This window comes from Dysidea avara, chromosome 8, assembly GCF_963678975.1.
Source record: "Dysidea avara chromosome 8, odDysAvar1.4, whole genome shotgun sequence".
In the NCBI taxonomy this organism is placed as follows: domain Eukaryota; kingdom Metazoa; phylum Porifera; class Demospongiae; order Dictyoceratida; family Dysideidae; genus Dysidea; species Dysidea avara.
The window spans coordinates 27,368,887-27,388,103 of NC_089279.1; the positions used below are offsets into that span (position 1 = coordinate 27,368,887).

At 37.9% G+C, this 19,217-nt stretch overlaps 2 protein-coding genes across 2 annotated transcripts; one reads left to right on the top strand and one right to left on the bottom strand.

The window, feature by feature from the left end:
• Nucleotides 1-51: 51 nt before the first annotated feature.
• On the bottom strand, nucleotides 52-11,523 carry LOC136263542 (COP9 signalosome complex subunit 3-like). The gene is made up of 13 exons (XM_066058141.1): nucleotides 11,302-11,523; nucleotides 10,580-10,692; nucleotides 7,128-7,270; nucleotides 5,184-5,258; nucleotides 5,014-5,121; nucleotides 2,393-2,482; nucleotides 2,294-2,344; nucleotides 2,058-2,159; nucleotides 1,935-2,006; nucleotides 1,796-1,882; nucleotides 1,631-1,744; nucleotides 233-313; nucleotides 52-183 (listed from the first exon to the last, which is right to left on the bottom strand). Exons 1-13 carry the CDS (start codon nucleotides 11,475-11,477, stop codon nucleotides 121-123), a joined length of 1,275 nt encoding a protein of 424 aa, XP_065914213.1. The 5' UTR covers nucleotides 11,478-11,523; the 3' UTR covers nucleotides 52-120.
• Nucleotides 11,512-18,564, top strand: LOC136263543 (programmed cell death protein 6-like). Its single transcript, XM_066058142.1, has 7 exons — nucleotides 11,512-11,604; nucleotides 14,171-14,485; nucleotides 15,276-15,403; nucleotides 15,457-15,531; nucleotides 15,762-15,836; nucleotides 17,635-17,803; nucleotides 18,366-18,564. Exons 1-7 carry the CDS (start codon nucleotides 11,581-11,583, stop codon nucleotides 18,399-18,401), a joined length of 822 nt encoding a protein of 273 aa, XP_065914214.1. The 5' UTR covers nucleotides 11,512-11,580; the 3' UTR covers nucleotides 18,402-18,564.
• The last annotated feature ends 653 nt before the right edge of the window (nucleotides 18,565-19,217 follow it).

Genomic DNA, 19,217 nt, shown 5'->3' on the forward strand with positions numbered 1-19,217 from the left:
TGTGCTGGCATTTCATTTCACCACATGAAGCAGCAGACAACACTCTCTAGCTTATAGATATTGCAGTATTATAATACAATCTTTATTATACTAAACATGCACATATTGGTTAACAGTTGTTCACATTAATCCTTCATCTGTATAGAAGGAGTCATCTTCATATGTACTGCTTCCTCCAAGCATCTGTAGTTGCACATCATAGACAACATACAGACTGAACAATGTCACATACTCTTTGTATGAACTTCTGATCCACTGCTATTTGTTGATCAAATGATGCCAGCTTCTTCTCAATCTCAATACATTTTCTCATCTGAGTGGAACAAAATCACACATAACGCAATACTGCTATATGCCACTAGAAGTTCTGGGGGTATGGAATTTTGTTATTTTGTATAGTTATTCTAAATACACAGACATTCAAGACATTCACAGACATTCATATTTTCTACAAAAGTTTTAGCTGTCATTGCCCATAAAGCATGACATAGTGCGCATAATCATTCAGTATGATAGTACTGTATGGTAGCTTAGGGATCGCATTTCTCACCAAAAAACCAGCCTCACCTTCCTCTGTAATGATGTGGCTGTACTGACTAAGTATAATCACACCCAGACGTGCCCTCAGTGTAATCTGCTCAATGAATTACTGTGGGACTTCAGATTTTATTTAAACCAAAGTGTCATTTAGACTATAGGCCTTTTCACACTACAGTCGAATGCGCTGTACAGTCTCCAGATATCTCACACAAAACATGGCTATTGTGCCAAGACTAAAGCGATGGCATACCTAGTGTTATACTCGGCTTGTGGAAGCGATACGGTAACCATGAGTAAGTGCCAATGGAGGATAGCATACCATTCTGAAATCATCTTGCCCAGTACAGGCATCCTCCTAAGAACTAACCAGCTTCTTGGCACCCAACATTTTGTAAGTGTACTAACAACATTCCTCGCTGTGAATACTCAAGGAATACAAAGAAGGTATAGTACAATGACCAACGCCATTTAAAGTTTCATTACATAATCGAGTAATTAATTCATGTGCTATGAAAGCAAATTGAATTTAGTTGCTGCACACGTAGTGTGAAATGGATTGATGCGTATTCGATCCACTCTCAGTCTGACCACAGCTGGATCTGCATTCAATGCACATTATGCATGAAAAGGCCTTATAACTAGCTGACTGATACCTTCAGCCACACCTAACTCAATTACAAGTAAGATTGATTTTGACATCACTTAGAGCTTCTATTTCAGTAATCTAGTGTCACAAAATGGTATGGCAGTCAATGAGGGAGATTGTACAAGATTCTTTCATTCCTTCAACCAGTGGAGTAATGCCTTCTGTGGACTAATGCATGAATGTATATTACTATCATGGCAATGCGTTTTCCTGCTATCATACATAGCTCAGTATAAAGCACTGTTCAGTCACTATAATAGTTCTCTAATTAATTGTCATTCTCACATCATGCTTCAGTACACAAGGTGTGGTTATTGTGTAAAAGCAATTCTCTGACTGTTCTTAAACCTGCTATAATTATCACAATAAATTTGCATGACTACAACACAGTAGTACTACACAAAATGGTACATATGTAAAACGGCTATTTAATTCTATTCTTACTTCTTCATCAATATAATCTGCCATCAGCGGCCCATTGTATTTCTCCGGGTTGTCATGGAAAGATACCATCCCATTGCTATGGTCAATGGTTGCAAAAATTTCTTTACTCTCAATCTTTGTAATAAAGAGAACAGAGATAGTAAAAATCATACAAAGATTTCTTACCATCTCTAGTGTGTACTTTTCTGCCTGTCGGACATCTTGTAATTTTAACCTGCTAGTCATATCTGACAATGATAGTGTTAAAAATGTCTAAAGGAAGGAAGTAATTGAACTCCAATTGTACTTGACATCTGATACATACCTTAGTGAGCTTCTGAACATTTCTATGGTATAATGAGGCCAATACACGCTTTGCCAATCCTAAATTGTTATCCTACATTTTGTAATCATCATAAACCACAAAATTTTAAAATACTACTCTTACCCTAGTTAGTGGTTCGGCATATTTATCAATCACTGCAGTTACTTTGCTCACTTCATAACTTGAGTAGACTTTAGCAATTTCATTGTACATCCCACACAGAGGCTAAACAGTGAACACATACTGTAAGCAATGCCTGGAAAGGGTAATTTTGTGCTTAACATTGCTGCGTTTACTATTACAGAAAACATTAAAAATTCTGCTATTAGAAATTTTCACATACATAACAAATTGTATACCTTTACATATCTATCAACCACATGGGAGGTGTATTTAGGAAGTGCAGAAACCTATGGTAAATTGCATGTATAACTTGCAATTGTTATACTGTTACATACCTTTCCTTGCTTCAGCAGCGACACTAAAACATATTTCTTGTAAGCTTCTAGCATAATGGCACTTATGGCTGATGCAGGAGTAGAAAGACACTATGGTAGATGAATAGCAACACAGAGTTTAAGTGAAAGACAGCTTTTTAGCCAATCCACACACATTAGACTGATATAATAAAATTCTTTGTTCCCTATCACCTTAAAGGCAGGTATTGAGGGCAGGCAATTATTCTTACTGAAATTTCATTGTTTCCCCGTCACCTGCCCGTATATCACTTAGCCCTACTGCATTGGAAATTATTTAGAAATATAAATTTTAGAAATACTATGTTCAAGATCAAAATACTCTAATAGAGCAGTCAGCCACTCTAATATAATACTCGGTTATTCTGCTACTGCAATCAAAACTACGTATGTTTATATGTACTACGTATGTAATGGGAGGCACTATCAGGATTTAAACTCCTCCAAAGAGTATTTTACTCTGTTATTCTAATTTATTGGAAAGTATCTCGTTGTCGCCTAAGTAGTTTGCACCGTCCATTGTAGCTAGTCTATTGTTTGAAACTGGTTGGTGGACAGTGTATTGTCATTTTGAAATTTGGCATCCTGGCAAGGCACAAAGAAGCATAACAGCTCTGTTTCAATTCCTTTTCAGCCACATATCCTTATAGAGATAGCCTGGGCTGTGTCTGGTTGTGTTAACATGGAGTGTAGTCTGGTGTACTGAAATTAGTTCAACACAAATAACTGTGACCATTCAATGTCGTAATATCCTTTCAAACTCTTATATGTTTCTATGTATAAGGTCCCCTCGCTGACGCCGGCAGTACAATGAATAAAATCCTAGCTTCCACAGTCTAGTTGTGTAAGGAAGATAAATACTGGTATGGTTGTTTATACAGCAAAGAGAGAGTTTATAAAATGGCTACTGAGTTCATTGTTAAGTTTAACACAAGTTACTTTGACTTGCGACAGTATCATAAGTAGCAGTAAATATATGGACCTGAATTGGTTCTGTTTGGTATTTCTACCATAATCTCAGTACAGCACTTTTGAATTCAGGAGTTTATAAGCGTCTAAGGAGCATGACACTCGTGGTCTTAAGTAAGAATTACATACCTTTGTTGCTAGTAATAGTATTTTTTCTTCTTCGTTTTTTGGGAGTATGTGGCAGCTAATAGCACATACTAGGCTTTATTACTGGCCTACTTACCAATAATAAAAATTAAAGTAGATATATTCTAGACCAGCATGGGTTTGTACTATATACTCTGCATACTTCTACCTCATGCCATCATGCGCATGCACCAAAGTGTAGGCTTCATGGCTTCATGGCTTCATGCGATGTGCATTTGTGGTAAGCATTTGTGAATGTACAAAGCCCACAGGAGGTGCAAAGTTTTCCACAGCCATGCAAGTATTGCACTGTCACTCTGTTTATGGTAACCACCTAACTAACCTTTGACCCATATAGTGTTATCCACTTAAGCTACAATGGTTTTGGTTTGGTTTCCATGGTAGTTTACCAACATCAAGTGGGCACGTGTATAAACTTTGTAGTAGAACTTGCTTTGCAGACACCGGAAATCTTGCTTGCGGATGCTACACCAGAAGCTCAACATACTTTGATAGAGCACTCTAACATAACAGTCATGATGTACTGATGACAGAGGGCCCTCCACCCTGGGGTCATTAAGTGTTCAGGAGACTCCATGTGTGTATACCACATGGAACTAAAGACAAGTGTCCTGATTATCAAGGTGTCTTGATTTCAGGGGTATCCCGATTTCAAGTGTGTAACATCATGGGAATATGAACATGCATCCAGATTATCAAGCTGTCCTTGTGAACACACAGATTGTCACTTTGTCTGACCCATTTAAAAATCTATCGGCCATTATTGTTCCTTAATTATGCACTATTTAATGCAGTCTTAGCTATCCAATCTTCCAGCTAGCTTTCCATTTCATCCTCCCAAAATTAAATTTAAAAACACTTCGATAATCAGGTCACTGGTCCCAGTAGACGCCTGAAATCAGGACACCTTACTAGTAAAACATTGCTCAGTGGACTGTAGTAAGGATAATATGTTAGTACTTACGTTTGTTTGTTTAATGGATAATTAAATACAACATACCCAAGTGATTGTTTTTCACAATTGTAGTAGAAAATAAAGTTGATCAATATACAATAATATGCTTCCTTTCTAAATTACATATGGAAGCGTCAGTTTTGGAGTCTGTTCATACGAATCATTCATCTCTCCAATACCAACATATATACTAGTCCAGAGTGGATAACAGTACAGGGTATTGGTGGACTACTACTTGCCAGACATTAGAAGAAACTTTGTACTTCTAGTGGTTTTTACCACAACATACACCACAAATGCCCACCAGTCATGCACAGGAAACCACAAGCCCTACACTCTCACACATACAAGTAAAAAGCATGTACAAGCACAGTCTTCCACACAGCATGTATTGGTTATGTGGCAGAGCACACAACATGCAGTTGTGCACAGCTGCATGTGCCAGGGCCTGGAACATTGGCACATGGACACCTGGTTTTTACAGTTGCACTTGACACCCTGACACTAATATTTCAGTATTTAACAAACTCACCACCGTGAAAAACAAAACTGCTCTTTGGTAGTTTCTAACCAGTGTATATACCAATCCACCATAGTAATAATAACGTACGATGTGCTCACTGCTCTCTGACGAAGAACCCTGGGGGTATCAGATTAACAAGTATGTTTCTAATTGCTACAGATAATTAAGTATAGTCTTACTTCAAGTATGAAGTCATCAACGTCTTGGTCAAGATAAGGCAACACCGGCCTGACACACTTTGCCGCCAAACACAACTTTTAAAAACAAAAAACTTTCAATTATTAAGCACACATAAGTTGTATGTACAGTACTTGCGCATACAGCTGAAATTGCTTCTGCAACCTCATGGATACTACTTAGAATGGACAGAAGTGTCACAGTATACTCGATACCTCACCAGGAACGTGTCTAAAAAATACCACCACCTAGAAACAACAGCTACGTACACCCAACTTCTCAATATTGGCATTGTCTCTATTGCACACAACAAAGTGTTTCACTGATTTGTGGTATCCAATCACTTTAAAATCATTTTGGGCACAAATAATGTTCTCTTAACAGAAGCTCTTAGTGGTAAGCGCATGAGCTTAAAACTAGTAGATTTCACAAGCGCATGCATCATACAACCAGAGTCTACAAGTACGGAAACACATAGCTATTGTTAGCTAGACAGATGAAATGCTAAATCCACACATACTAATGAGCTGCAAAAACAAAGGGACATAGTACAACTATAAATATGAATTTTGAAATTACAAGATGAGACACAGTGTCTGTGTAGTACAGTTTTCAACAGACGAATTACACCAGACCCGTGACTAGATTTTTTGGTAATCACTGCATTACCCCTTAAACCCAAATAGGCCAGAAAACTGGCCCAAATACATGTGCCTTGCACAAAGTGCTGTAACTTTCAAAGCATTCATCCTATGGCTATGCAATTTACATCATTCTACTTGTGATGTACAAGGATTAAAATGATATCAAGGGTTTTTCCCTAACGCACAACAGTGAAGCCAAAACTAGCCCATGTAAATAAATTTTTGGCAAGGAAACATTCAAACTCTTTACGTACCTTTAAAAAATGTGACCGTTTCAGCGAAAACCCGTCTAGTTTGCACAAGCATGCATATTGAGAAAAACAATTTTTTTTTAAAATGTTGAAATTACATGTATTACAAAGAAAATTTACCCAAGTTTTAATCGAGCCATTACTCAGGAAAGGAAGTGTTAAACCGATTAAACCTATATACCATCTTATTCACCTATTCAAGGGGAGTTCGAAAATCTTTGTTTCATTTCTGTAGCCCCAATGGTTTGCGTGTCACGTGCGTTTGTTTACGATGTGGTAGACATAAACAAAATCGTTGCTGTTTATTCAATAAAACCACCTTCATACGCCTATGCGCAAGTGACTGCAGGACTAAAACTATACCTTGGCTGATCTGCCAATCCATGGTGAACACTGTAAGCCAAACCTCAACTTTGTAGACTAATCTAAATGAAGTTATGGGTGCTAATGTAACTCCTGTAGTATATTTTTAGTATAGTCACTGTACAAATCAATTTCCTTGCTTTTCCTACTTTCTAGCGCTGTAATTCCAAAACTACTCACCATAATCAACTGAAATTTTGGTGAGCCATTCCTTGGACTATGTAGATAATGCTGAGAAAATAAAAGAAATTTGGAAGTTGTGCAAACTAGATGGTTTTTGCTGAGATAGTCACAAATGTTCCACAACTCAATGACGGTTGCTCCTATCAACTTGCAACAAGTTCTGTTCGTTTCGCCATAAAATTTTCTATAAGGCCATATATGGCTCACGTGAATAAACCCACAACCAAAATTAAAGACATGGCAAGAATTTTGAAACACGAAGACGCAACTCGATGTTGTTCATCGCTTCATAACAAATAGGCCGATGTAGTTACAGTGTTCATTTATCTTCTCCAAGTAACCCAGTGAACAGACTTTTGAACAATGTGTTGTTTTAGGTTATAAGAATTAACAGGAATTAAGTTATCCCACCTAACGTTGCCATGCATGCCCAAACACGCATTCCCCAAAAGTTCTTTGCGGGTTTAAGGATTAATATGTACATGTATATTTGACAGCAGCTTACCTGTACTAGGTCAGCATGAAGGCTGGTCAACTTGGTGGGAGCAGTTCGGTACTTGTCAATGGCCATTTTCAGCACATTGATGGCACACAATGCTTTACCCTGCTTTACTGCAACCTTGGTGAACTGATGGTATAAACTGGCAACTAAACAAAACAAACAGAAAAAACTATGAAAATCCTTACAGCCAGGTGAGGACCTGGAGTTTTAAGATACACATACATTGCGTATGTAATAGACACTCCATTTTGGGACCAAGACTGACGCGTAAAAGTGTATGATGAGGTGATTTTCGTGATTGCTGCATTCTTAAAAGGTCAGCACTTCTGTATTGCCATGCACAAATTAAAATTGCAGGACTTCTAAACATCACAAACTGGAGGTTAGACATGGCAAAACTCAGCTTTAAGGAAACTCCTGCACAGAACAAACGGTACCTAAATGACATTATACCCTAGTCAATCTATGTTACAACTAATCAAAATTACCAATTCTAGCACAATGTGAAAGGATCACACTGCTAAATGGTATGTGAATAAACAAGTTAGTTTAAACATTCGGTCAGGTGATGTCTCACCACCCACTCTATCAACAAATACGCAGAAGTCATCCCATAACAGGAAACTTAATAAATGATCCAAAAGTCAGAATTTGCCTGTTCATGTTGTTTCCATGCTCGCCAACCAAAATATGCTGTAACAAAATTTTTGACCATCAGCTAGATCACTACAACTCTTGTTACTTACTATCTATGTACATAGTCCATGTTTGATACAGTGTATACCAAGTATCTACATATAAACCACCAAGACATCAAGAACAAAGGAACCTAGCTATGATTGGGAGCAATTTATTCCACCGTTAAATGTGCACTGTATGTTGAATTATGCAAGTAAGCAATTTATGTATGCATTTTACAAAAAAAAAAAAATCAACTGTTGCATTATGGCTTACGTATTGAAAATTTGCATTATGGTACTTTGGCACTCAGAAATTTATGTGGTTTGGGTAGAATACATTGGCAGGTTGTTAGATAATCATCCTATAATTGAAACACAAGCATACAAACTCCGTGATATCTCCGTGATATCTCTAGGAGATGTCCGTTCATCGTAACCGAACGTAACAAGAACGTACTAGCTGCTGACCCATAATCAAAAATTTTAGGTATGCATATATAATATATCCAGTGGCTGCACTCGTATTGGCTTGGGTGATTGATCGCCCTGCACAGGCTATCAGCCTAATAGCTAAGTGTTACATATTAGCTGTAACACGGGGCATTCGGGCTTTACCTGATATGTATGCCCACCTGCCCATGTTACAACTATTACATGTACCATTTTAGCGTGGGCATTCAAAGGTACCGCCCAGGGTTTAACTCGTTTATTTCCTGGGCATTATCTAGATATTGTAGATATTACCCGGGCAATATCATGAGAATGCGGTTTGCTTATGGCTTTGATGCCCACCAGTTCAAAGATACGAAACGCTTTGACTTGTTTTATTGAGCAACATGGAGTGTTTTATTGTGGGTTTTAGTTTACACATTATAGGCAAGGCTCAGTCTAGTTGTTAAGTTTAGATTATTTGACTGTAATTAAACTATATTCTATGATGAATGATCTGTAAAATGATCGCTTGAGGGATGCGTGGATACGCATTTCTACCCACTACACAGGGGGCATGTCAGCCATTGAGCAGATCACAAAACAAGAAAAATATGACAACTAGGTGAGTAGCTTATAGTCTTAAGTACTTAACTTTATGTATTAACTTACTTACTGTCACAATAGCGAAGGTTTAATGTAGTATTTTAAAAAAACATAGACCCTTTACACCCCAAAAACCGACCCCACAATTGAAAATTCCAGGCGTGTGTTGAAACATAATGACGTAGGAATAACGTGCTGAGAGCTATTTGCCCACGCAATCGAAACCACAATCAATCATCAGATGCTAGTGTATAAAACAAATGGGGTGAGCGCTCTGTAGTTCTAGGTGAGTGTGCCCTGAGTGATATATATCACTTATACCACGACTGCATCAAGATTTTGTTGATATATATATCCTTAGCCCTCGGGCCTGCGGTCCTCGTGCTTCGGGTGTACATATCAACAAAATTTCTTGTAGCCGTGGTATAACTATTACATAAACCACAAAATTCTTCCAATAGTTGATAATAAAAATTGTTGCAAAGATGATATCCTGGCTATTGCATTATCACACAAAATACAATAACACATAATCTTGCAAGGAGAAACATAAGAGTTACATTATAGGTAGGGGGGCCCTAGCTGACTAATCACCTACCTCAACTCACACACACACACGTGTAAATAAACAAAGCTACCAGATCATTACTAATGTGAAATACATAACATACCGTATAGCCGGAAAGTTTGGCAGGAGGAAACTTTGATGAATTGGCCACAATAGGATTTTGGCAAGAATAGTTTGGCAAATTTCATAGAGCTAGTATGGATATGCATTGGACAAACGATTTGGCGGATTTTAGATTGGCGAAACACCATTTACTTGCCAAATTCACTAAACTTTCCTCCCGCCAAATTTTCTGGCTATACAGTACTATAGGACCTTTAGCTGGTATGGCCTACAATAAAACAATATTAGCTACTAAATTTATAACAAATTTTGCAAACTTTTATTTCCAAATCCTATTATGGCAAATTCGCCAAAGTTTCTGATATACTGTATGGTACAAAACTAGGGCTATGAACCTAAGCAATGTATCAAAACCGGTTAACTGGTACCTAGTAACTGCCGGTTAACCGGATATTTGATGAAAATGGTCTCATCTGGCAGATTTTATCTATTATCACACTTTTATGCTTTACTTGATTATGGTTATGCTATAGTTTTGTATTATGAAGCATATTCCAATGTAGGATATTTATTATTACAATGAAATAACTACAAGATTTCATCTAAAATTTGACACAATTACAGTGAAATCATTGGGATACAGTTAACCAGTTATGTAAATTGTAAACTGGTTAACTGAAAATTTTCTAATAACTGGTTAACTGTCAGGTTATCCAGTTTAGGTTCACAGCCTTATACAAAACAGTGCCATATGACATCACTTCTTATTGAGATAATATTGATTATTGAGATATAAATGGTTTTCACTTTTCAAGATATGACTTGCTATTATCACACAGACCTATAAATATTTTTTGATACTTTAGCAAGAGACCCAGCTCCTCCCCCTTCCCATCTTAACTACACACTTTACAAAATGACAGCATGCCCAGAAGTATGGGGATAACACCCAATGATTGGCTCCTCTGATATGAAAACAGCATGAGTTATGATGTCATCCCCTAACAGTCCCTATATACCCCTAAATGAGAATATCTCCATATAAGCAAGAGCACTCAGTTACACACTCATCACATACAGCTACACACTCTTACACACTCATCACGTACAGGTCACTCTAGCATATGATATTTGCTCTCCATCATAGAAGGTGGTAAATGTGGTCACCTGATCCAACAACAACTGAAACTCTCCAACTGATGACAAGTGGACTTTAGCACACCTGAATGGGAATGATAAGTGTTGAATTACTGGTATATGTAGTATGTGTGATGTGTTGGCTGTATAATTTGGTACACTAATGCAGTGTCCTACAGGCTATCTGCAAAACCAAAATTGGAGCGAGTACATTATCCCATTGCTAAGTTTAACATGAATTTGTAGAATAATGAGTAATTGTGCTAAAAAACTTTTAAAATGTTGCTAGCAGTACAGGCTCATGTTCTGTTTTTACATGAAAGTATACCTAAAACCACAGGTGGAGTGGCAGTCAATTTTCAGTAGCTGCACGATGAAATGCAAATTATTCACAAATTATATAGCCAAAAGATCATAACTGATTATTCAAATTAACTACATGTTGCATTTTTACACATAGTCAAACGTTGACCCATAACTCCACAGGTTAATCATATTGCAAAATAGGCCTAGCTAGCTAACTCATTGTGAGTGGAAATTTTACTAGTGTCCGGATACCATAACTAACCCAGGTACCTGCTTTCACTGTGCTTTAAATTTACTCATTCTAGTAAAAGCGCACCACAATATCACGTGTGTTACAGTCTATCTCCACTACATATAGTTTGTAAATGAGTTTGCTTTAGCAACTCACAATATGGCAAGAACTCCTAAAGACTGCTGTGACACATCTAATGCTTCGATAAGGTTGTCCAAACTCTGCGAATCTTGCCTCGCCAACAGCTCCGAATTGTTTTGAAGGTGCTCGGCTAGAGCGCTAAAAGTTTTATCTTCAGAATGCTTTAGAATGTTCTTTGCTAGTTGATCCATCTTAGCGCATCAACCTAATTACTGTAAGAAATAAAGTTATAAAGGCGCGTATTTAAAAAAGGCGAGGCCGCCGATCTTGAAGTGCGTACCGATTCGTGGTATAATGTCTTGGCAATCACCGCCATACGTGAGTGTTATGTGTTGTGTTAAATGTTGAGCGGAAAAGCGCATGGGACTAAATCGATGAATAAAATAAATTCTGTTGTTTTACCACAATGATTTCACGTTATTGTCTGTCTTGGACACCTAACTGGTAAAGCAGATAAAACAATCAAAACACAGTCATTCTAGGTCACCACAGAAAGTTAACTAAACTTTATTTGAGCAGGCTATTTAAGTTTTGCTGACTCATATGAATAAGATGGCTGTCTGATATAAATCTGCTTGAGAATGTGGTAGCCAAGGTAGTGGTAGCACTGATAAAGCTTAAAGGAAAGACATCAGGCGTGGTGTACACTCATGTACAAATCAATTGCCACTTTATGTTATACATAGCTGATAATGGTCTGGAGTTCTATATTTTCTAGTTCTTAAGTTTACATGTAACTTTATACAACTGTGCTCAAATTTCTAACAACAGTTCCTTACATACTTGACTCTTCACTGGATATTATCGACCAGGCGCATGCCAGTAATTGGGCTGCTTGTGTGTTTGCATGTTTGATTCTCCATAGTCTTGTGTTGGTAACATCGCTTTATTTATGCCATCACACAGACTAAAGGGGGTGTCACTCCAATAGCCACTGTACTACAATCTGTGACTGCAGTCAAAGTGACAGGTCAACAAACAAGGTACACGAAGAACAATGGTCAAGCTGTTTTCCCAAAGCTTCGCGAGTAGTAGCGTATGAAAGCATAGTGAAAATAAACAGAATGAGGTCGATCATAACAATGGCCAAGACAAATTTTTGACAAGCCAACAGTCACAATCCAAAATTGATTTTGGCCGTGGTTGTAGATCGTAGTACAGCAGCTATTGGAGTTACACCCCCTTGCTAAAGATTTACTTGAGGTCTAAGAACTAAACTAAATCTATAGTGCATTACTAAAATTACACAACTTAGAAGCAAGAGTTCATAATATATATACTGAGGGAGTGTCCTACTCTCATATACCCCTATAGAAGGGCGTATCGTGCAGTTATGACATAATGACAAGGTGTTGTGGTTTGTGACGTATGGGCAGCTGTAAAAGTACAAGAATCGTTAGCACCATTTCACACTCGTGACGTTCGGGATAGCCATATTCGCGAATGGCCTAGAAAGAAATGCCTATGAAGCGGTCTTAACCCATGAAAGAACGATTGTAGTTTGGTGAGAAATGTTTAGAGTTGGAGTTAATTTGGTTGCTAGCGATGTGTTAGGCACGCGTTCAATCGATACCATGTTCAACTAATGGCATCATTAATTATACAAGGAAAAACGGTCGAATTCAGAAATTCTACGTCATAGCTTCACGATACGCCCTTCTACAGGGGTATATGAGAGTAGGATACTCTCCTCAGTATATATATATTATGAACTCTTGTTAGAAGTTGATGGTAGATTACGTATTATGCCAGCACCATTGGCTATGTGTACACATCTGTATTCTTCAAGCAGCTAGTAACAACTGGGCTCAGTACAGAGTATGGGATCACTTTGATAAACAACCGCCTGCACTTCCAGCAGTTATATTGGCGACCCATAAATTGAATCTAAGAATAGTGGGGTGTATTATCAAGGGTATATAATAGCAAGAGTGAATCTTCTATTATTCACTCTTGATGATAGTTACTATTATATACTCTTGGCAAAACACAATTTTGCTATTAGTAAATGTATTTTGGCTTGTGAGATAAACAATGAAGGAATTAAGCCACCATCTGAAACCTAGCTAACCAAATGTTAAGTAAACTTTGCATGGATAGAGTTTTTGTTGATAACTTACCAGCCAGACTAAATTTTTTTTGTCTATCAGTAGAGCAAGAGAAAAATGTTTCCAACTAAGAAAGAAAGCTCAACATAGCTTTTTAAAAAGTCATGCTGCTGATGGCCTGAAATTGGTTCTTCTTGTTTTCTATTGCTATACCTCCGAGATAAAAGGCTGAAACTTTGACAGGCCATTGGCTTTTCCAACAAAGAAGTATATTTGCTGTACAAATTGATTATTTAAGTGACCTGCTGAGCAAAAACCCAGCCAGTCTGCAATTTTTTTCCTCAATTTTTTTATGATTGATAATATACACAAGTTACAGGTGCTTATTTTACAAATGCAGCAGTCTATTGAGTTAGGATTTGTCTCACTGTGTTCATCATGAACTGGAGAATTCAACGATATATAGAGTTTGGCCTACATCTATTCGAGCACAGAAACGGAGATGCTAAAATTGCATTTTACTGCAGCGTAAACTAAAGCATCCACATGTTTACATGTATTTCAGTGTGTTTTGTTTATGCAAACTAGTTTGGTTGCTCAATGGATCACATGTGAGGTTTTTAATAGCTTCAAATTTTCTCATGCCTTGTTCTCATGCATACTAATATATTATGTTGGAAAGCTAACTATTGTGTTGAGTTGCTGGTAATTCTTCATGAATTCTTCATGAAAGTTATTTTTCAGTTTGTAGCTAGCATTCAGTAATGGAATTTCCTGTTCAGTGCAACATGTCAATAGCTCAAGTGTATGTATGATTCTTTATTTAATCCAATCAGAATCCTGGCTCAGCCCCACCCCCTGGTGGTGGCTACTATGGTCACCCACCCCATCAACAGTATGGACAACCACCTCCCGGCTACCATCCCTCTGGACCACCACCACCACAACATGGAGGCTACCATCCCTCTGGACCACCACCACCACAACATGGAGGCTATCATCAAGGATATGCTCAGTCACCTACAGGTCCACCTCCAGGTAGTGGGTATCCCCCTCCACATGGGGGGTATCCCCCTCCACATGGAGGAGCCCCTCCTCCTCCTGCAGGCCCACCCCATGGTGTGGATCCAACACTATGGAGCTGGTTTAAGGTGTGTATGTACATGTAGCTCTGTAGTTTGTTTGTATTCACTTGAGTTCCTGCTTAAGTCAATGAGTCATTGAAGAACTGAAAATATATGCTTTTGTTCTATATTTGTGTTAGCAACACAACATGTTTGTGACTTTGTGCCCATATTTGCCTAATATATTATAAAAGTTTTTGAAGTGATATAACTCATTTGTTGTGTCCCAGTTTTTAGACTTCACAGGACTGTTTTGGCAGGTCGCCTGCATAATAAAACGTCAACCAATTTCCTTAAAACATTTCAAATACAGTACAACAATGCAGTGAGATGGGAATTGGCAAGCACATATATGTGATAGAATGGAAGAGAGTAGTGTGTATCTTAAATTTTGCCTTAGCACATTGTGGCTTCTATTATGGTACAGCAATACATGTATGGACACACTGTGGCTTCTATAGTAGTGGATAACAGTTAAACTTCTTCCAGACTAACAGTACATGACAGTCCCAACAGATTCCTCATAGTAGAAATTTTAATTTGGTGGGTTGGTAACTTACACACTGAAATTGCATTTACATTACTAAACTATTTGTCTATAATGCGTATGTGCTCCTTACCCAAATATCCTATGTCCCTACACAACACATACATCTCATGTTTGTTATACAAATGTTGCCGCTGGTTTCAGTTGAAGGATGGCATAATCAGAATAAAGAACACAGATCCTGAGCCATTTTAAGTTGATTATAAACACAAGTTTTTCTATTCTATAAGTCAGGTGCTATAGCAGATTTTGTTCTCTTTTTGTCACCAGTCGGTGGACCAGGACAACTCAGGTACAATATCAGCACTGGAGTTACGACAAGCATTGGTGAACAATAATTGGTCACATTTTAACGAGGAGACTTGTCGACTTTTGGTGGGAATGTTTGACACAGACAGGTGAATTCTAATATTTTCATGCTACCACTTCTATCATTTGTTTTACAATTTAGAAGTGGCACCATTGATATTCATGAGTTTGTGTCTCTATGGAAGTACATCCAAGACTGGAAAGGCTGTTTTGACAGGTATGTATGTCACAAAGAACCCTCTCTTTAATTCCACCTACCTAGTTCCCCAAAATTGTGACCTTGTATATGTCACTCAAGCTGGGTATAATTCTGTCAAAAGCCTATTGTTGGCAGTTTAACTGCTTTGTATGTGTGCATTAACACTATGAATACCATGTTATCAAGGGAGGTCTTGATAATTGTCAATCAGTTGATAAAGTTGTCTCATATGTTACTTGATGGTATAGGTTTGACAATGACCGATCAGGTAATATTGATGCTTCAGAGCTGCAGCAAGCGCTTCTGGCTTTTGGCTATAGAGTGTGAGTAATGTTGTGTGCATACAATACAATCTCTGTATAGTTTGTGAATTACTGTGCATGTGCGCGCATGTGTGCTTACTTATGCAGACACCTGGGAGTACTATTCGTAAATATGGAGGGAAGCACACAAAATGAACGTAATTAGTGTTAAGTTATGTCAATTAAATGGACCCACTTGTGTTTGTTGCCTCTTCGCTTTTTCAATCAGGTTGTATTGCATCATAGAATTACTCCCACTGACCTTCTGTGGGGCTGGGAGCTTAGTTATTTGGGTTATCAAACTGGTCATTGCTTTACTGAGTGACAACACCGTAGCTATGTATTTGGCAAAGTCATAATATACTGTATGGGACACTGAAGGTGTAGATCCACATACTGTATGCGGCTGGGTGCATACTCTTGTACTTGTTAAGATCACACACTTCTTTTACCAGCTCATATGATGTGTGATACTATGACACCTTGCAAGGTTTAATACACTTTGCCTTACATGGATAATGTATTATGGTAAGTATCAGTCATTGCTGGTACTGGAAAAGTTTATTATCCAGTATAAAAGCTGGAGAGATAGTTGATGCCATAAACCAGTAAATTTTCCTATACATAAAGAGCTCATGCAGGTCTCATATCAAGACTCATGGTAGTGAGTCACATGGCCAGTAAAGCAGAAACGCGTGCCGTAGACAATAAAAGACGCGACCACTACATGTGAGGATTTTACAGGAACGAACATTGTCAAATTTGTCCTTCCTGTAACTCACCCGTCACTTACGCTATCCCTCTGAAACTCTAGAGTTGAACTCATCGTGTCACTAGTAACTACCACACAAGCAGTGAAACAAATCCATGCCAATTGTTTCGAGATCGAGATTGCCGACATCAAAGGGAATGTTTCATTTTTTTATTTTTATTTTATTTTACACAATTACACATGTGTATATAAAATAATTAAACTTGCAGTTTGAGTGGGTGAATGGTGAGTGGGTAGTGTTTCATCAGATAGTACGTGTGTTAACATGTGCTCACTATATATATTTAATTAGGACGGTTATAGATCTCTAAAATGAGTTGCAGTGTTGCCTATGGCTACTGTGTGTAGTGTATGTATTATGTATGTTGTTGTTGCCTCTCATCTTTTCTTCGTAAGCCTATCTAATGGTGTGTGTAGTGTAGTGTAGTGTTGCATGCATGTGATCTGCTCTTAAATATATAATTGCAGATTGAATTGTTTACTGGTGGGCGACAATTAATGAGGTCATGCAGGGGTCACCTGTAATGAAAGTGAAAATCTATTTTAACCATAGTTCACACCTGGCATGCTGTGGTTTATTTCTGTAATAACTGTAGTTGACTAGTAGTGGTTCCTGGTGAAGTTTTACGTGCGCGCACACATACACACACACACACACACACACACACTTCTACACTATTTGTCTGAAGATCATTGTCTTGGAGATACTTAGGAATGCTGAGTAACTTAATCCCAAACTGGATAGGTAATGGACAATAGCAAGTATCTGACCTGAAAATAGCACCCTTTTCTGTACCATGTGTATGCATGTTGTCAGGAGCCCATAAACACCTAAGGTGATGTACGTAAGCCCAATTGTTGGTTTGTTGGCCAGCACAAGGGACACCCCTAGCCCTACACCACACAGTCAGGGACAGTAGTGTTGCCATTAACAACAAGTCTTGTTACCAGGCTTATCACAAGGAGGTTAGTAGCATGGGCCTGTACACATGCATAGCATGCTTGTACACACACTAACAAATAAATCACTTCTTTTTTTTATTTTAGCTCAATAAATTTTTGTAACCTGTGCACAAGAGTGTTTGACCGCAACAACAAGAACTCGATGAAATTTGATGATTTCATCCAGTGCTGCGTCATGATCAAGGGGCTCACCGAGTCCTTCCAACGTCTTGACACACACCGAGCTGGAGTGGTCAACATCAACTATGAACAGGTATGAACCTTTGTAAATGTAACAGTGGGTCAGAAACTTTTGAAAGGTACAAATTTTTGGTAGCTGGTTAATGGCTTCCCTTTATTGTAAATTTGGTAGGCTAAGTGTTGAAATGTTGAATGGCTGGAAAATGGCCAACTGCTATATAATACTGACATGGTTGTAATGTGAAACTGGGGTCTTCAGTCTACAGCAATACTTATAGCAAACAAACATGAGATCATTCAACACATTTTGATGCTACCAAAGCCATTCAAGAATAATAATCACTCTACTTGTGAGCCTGTTTGTCTAGTAGCCTTGTTTGTCCTGTTTGCAAGACTTGTTTGTCTGTATAATGAGGTGTTATGTCATCATTTCACAATGTTTGACTGTCATGTGACATTTAAGAAGTTCATGATGTCATACACCAGGAGGCTGTTATTTCCAGGCTCTATAATATTTGCATTCTGTCCTTGCCTATGCATAAATTATGAGAAAATTTTATTCAATTGGTAAAGTTAATGTTTATACATTGTGCTATTGGGTATGCTTGTTTTTTTTTTTTGTTTTGTTTGTGTAGTTCCTTGAAATGGCTATTGATACCAGCGTTCAATAGCCACACCCCTGAGGGGATTGCAGCCATGCCCACTTTTGCACAGCTAAGAGTTATATATGTTGATCAGATTATATTTGTCTTTTTTGTTTGTTACAAAACTGACCATTCATTTCTTCAAATGTTTATTTGTTTCATGTGTGCCAAAATGTTGCATTAGTGATGACATCACCAAAGGGGCAAATATAGTGTGCACTTATACAGGATGTTGTGGCTCAGAATAATTTGTACAATAAAGGAGGCCCTTTCTAAATATGCCAGACTGGTAAATCCCTCATATAATACTGTTCTACATGCCCATGAGAACAGAGAAAGTTTCACTGTGTATACCATTATTGAAATATGCATACTTTCCTTTGGTCCCACGGTGTCCAGGATCCATTGATTTACAATAATGCATGTATACTTTTCATCTGGTTTCACACAGAGATGAAGTATTGACAATAAAAATCACTTTGTAATTGGATTTTGAAATATCAACCACTGTTTGACAACTTGGCATTGCTTGGTACTGGTCGGTTTACCATGGTCAAAATGATGTCACTACTGTGTGAAATGTTATACAAAAGCATGTACAGTATATAACTGCATTATTGCACATGTGACTAAACTGACATCACTGATATTCAAAGCAGAATTGTAATAAAAACAATCTGTGATCACATTCCTCTAAGTCTTAGGATCAACTGACTAGTTGTGATGTTGGGGCTGTGAGTTATTTCCTCTCTGCATACCATAACAAATATCACACCACTAAGTACACACTAACTTGTGACAGGAAATAACATTACAAAGGGCAAAAGTACATTTTCAGGGAGC

Excerpts from the sequence above, each read along its gene's own strand:
- LOC136263543 (XM_066058142.1), top strand. The coding sequence starts at position 11,581 with ATGTCTTGGCAATCACCGCCATAC. Across the intron at positions 11,605-14,170 it reads CTTGGCAATCACCGCCATAC|AATCCTGGCTCAGCCCCACC; the intron begins GTGAGTGTTATG and ends TAATCCAATCAG. Across the intron at positions 15,532-15,761 it reads TGGAAAGGCTGTTTTGACAG|GTTTGACAATGACCGATCAG; the intron begins GTATGTATGTCA and ends TTGATGGTATAG.
- LOC136263542 (XM_066058141.1), bottom strand. The coding sequence starts at position 11,477 with ATGGATCAACTAGCAAAGAACATTCTAAAGCATTCTGAAGATAAAACT. Across the intron at positions 10,693-11,301 it reads TTAGGAGTTCTTGCCATATT|GTGTGCTAAAGTCCACTTGT; the intron begins GTGAGTTGCTAA and ends ATTCCCATTCAG. Across the intron at positions 5,122-5,183 it reads TTGATGACTTCATACTTGAA|GGTTCTTCGTCAGAGAGCAG; the intron begins GTAAGACTATAC and ends TGATACCCCCAG.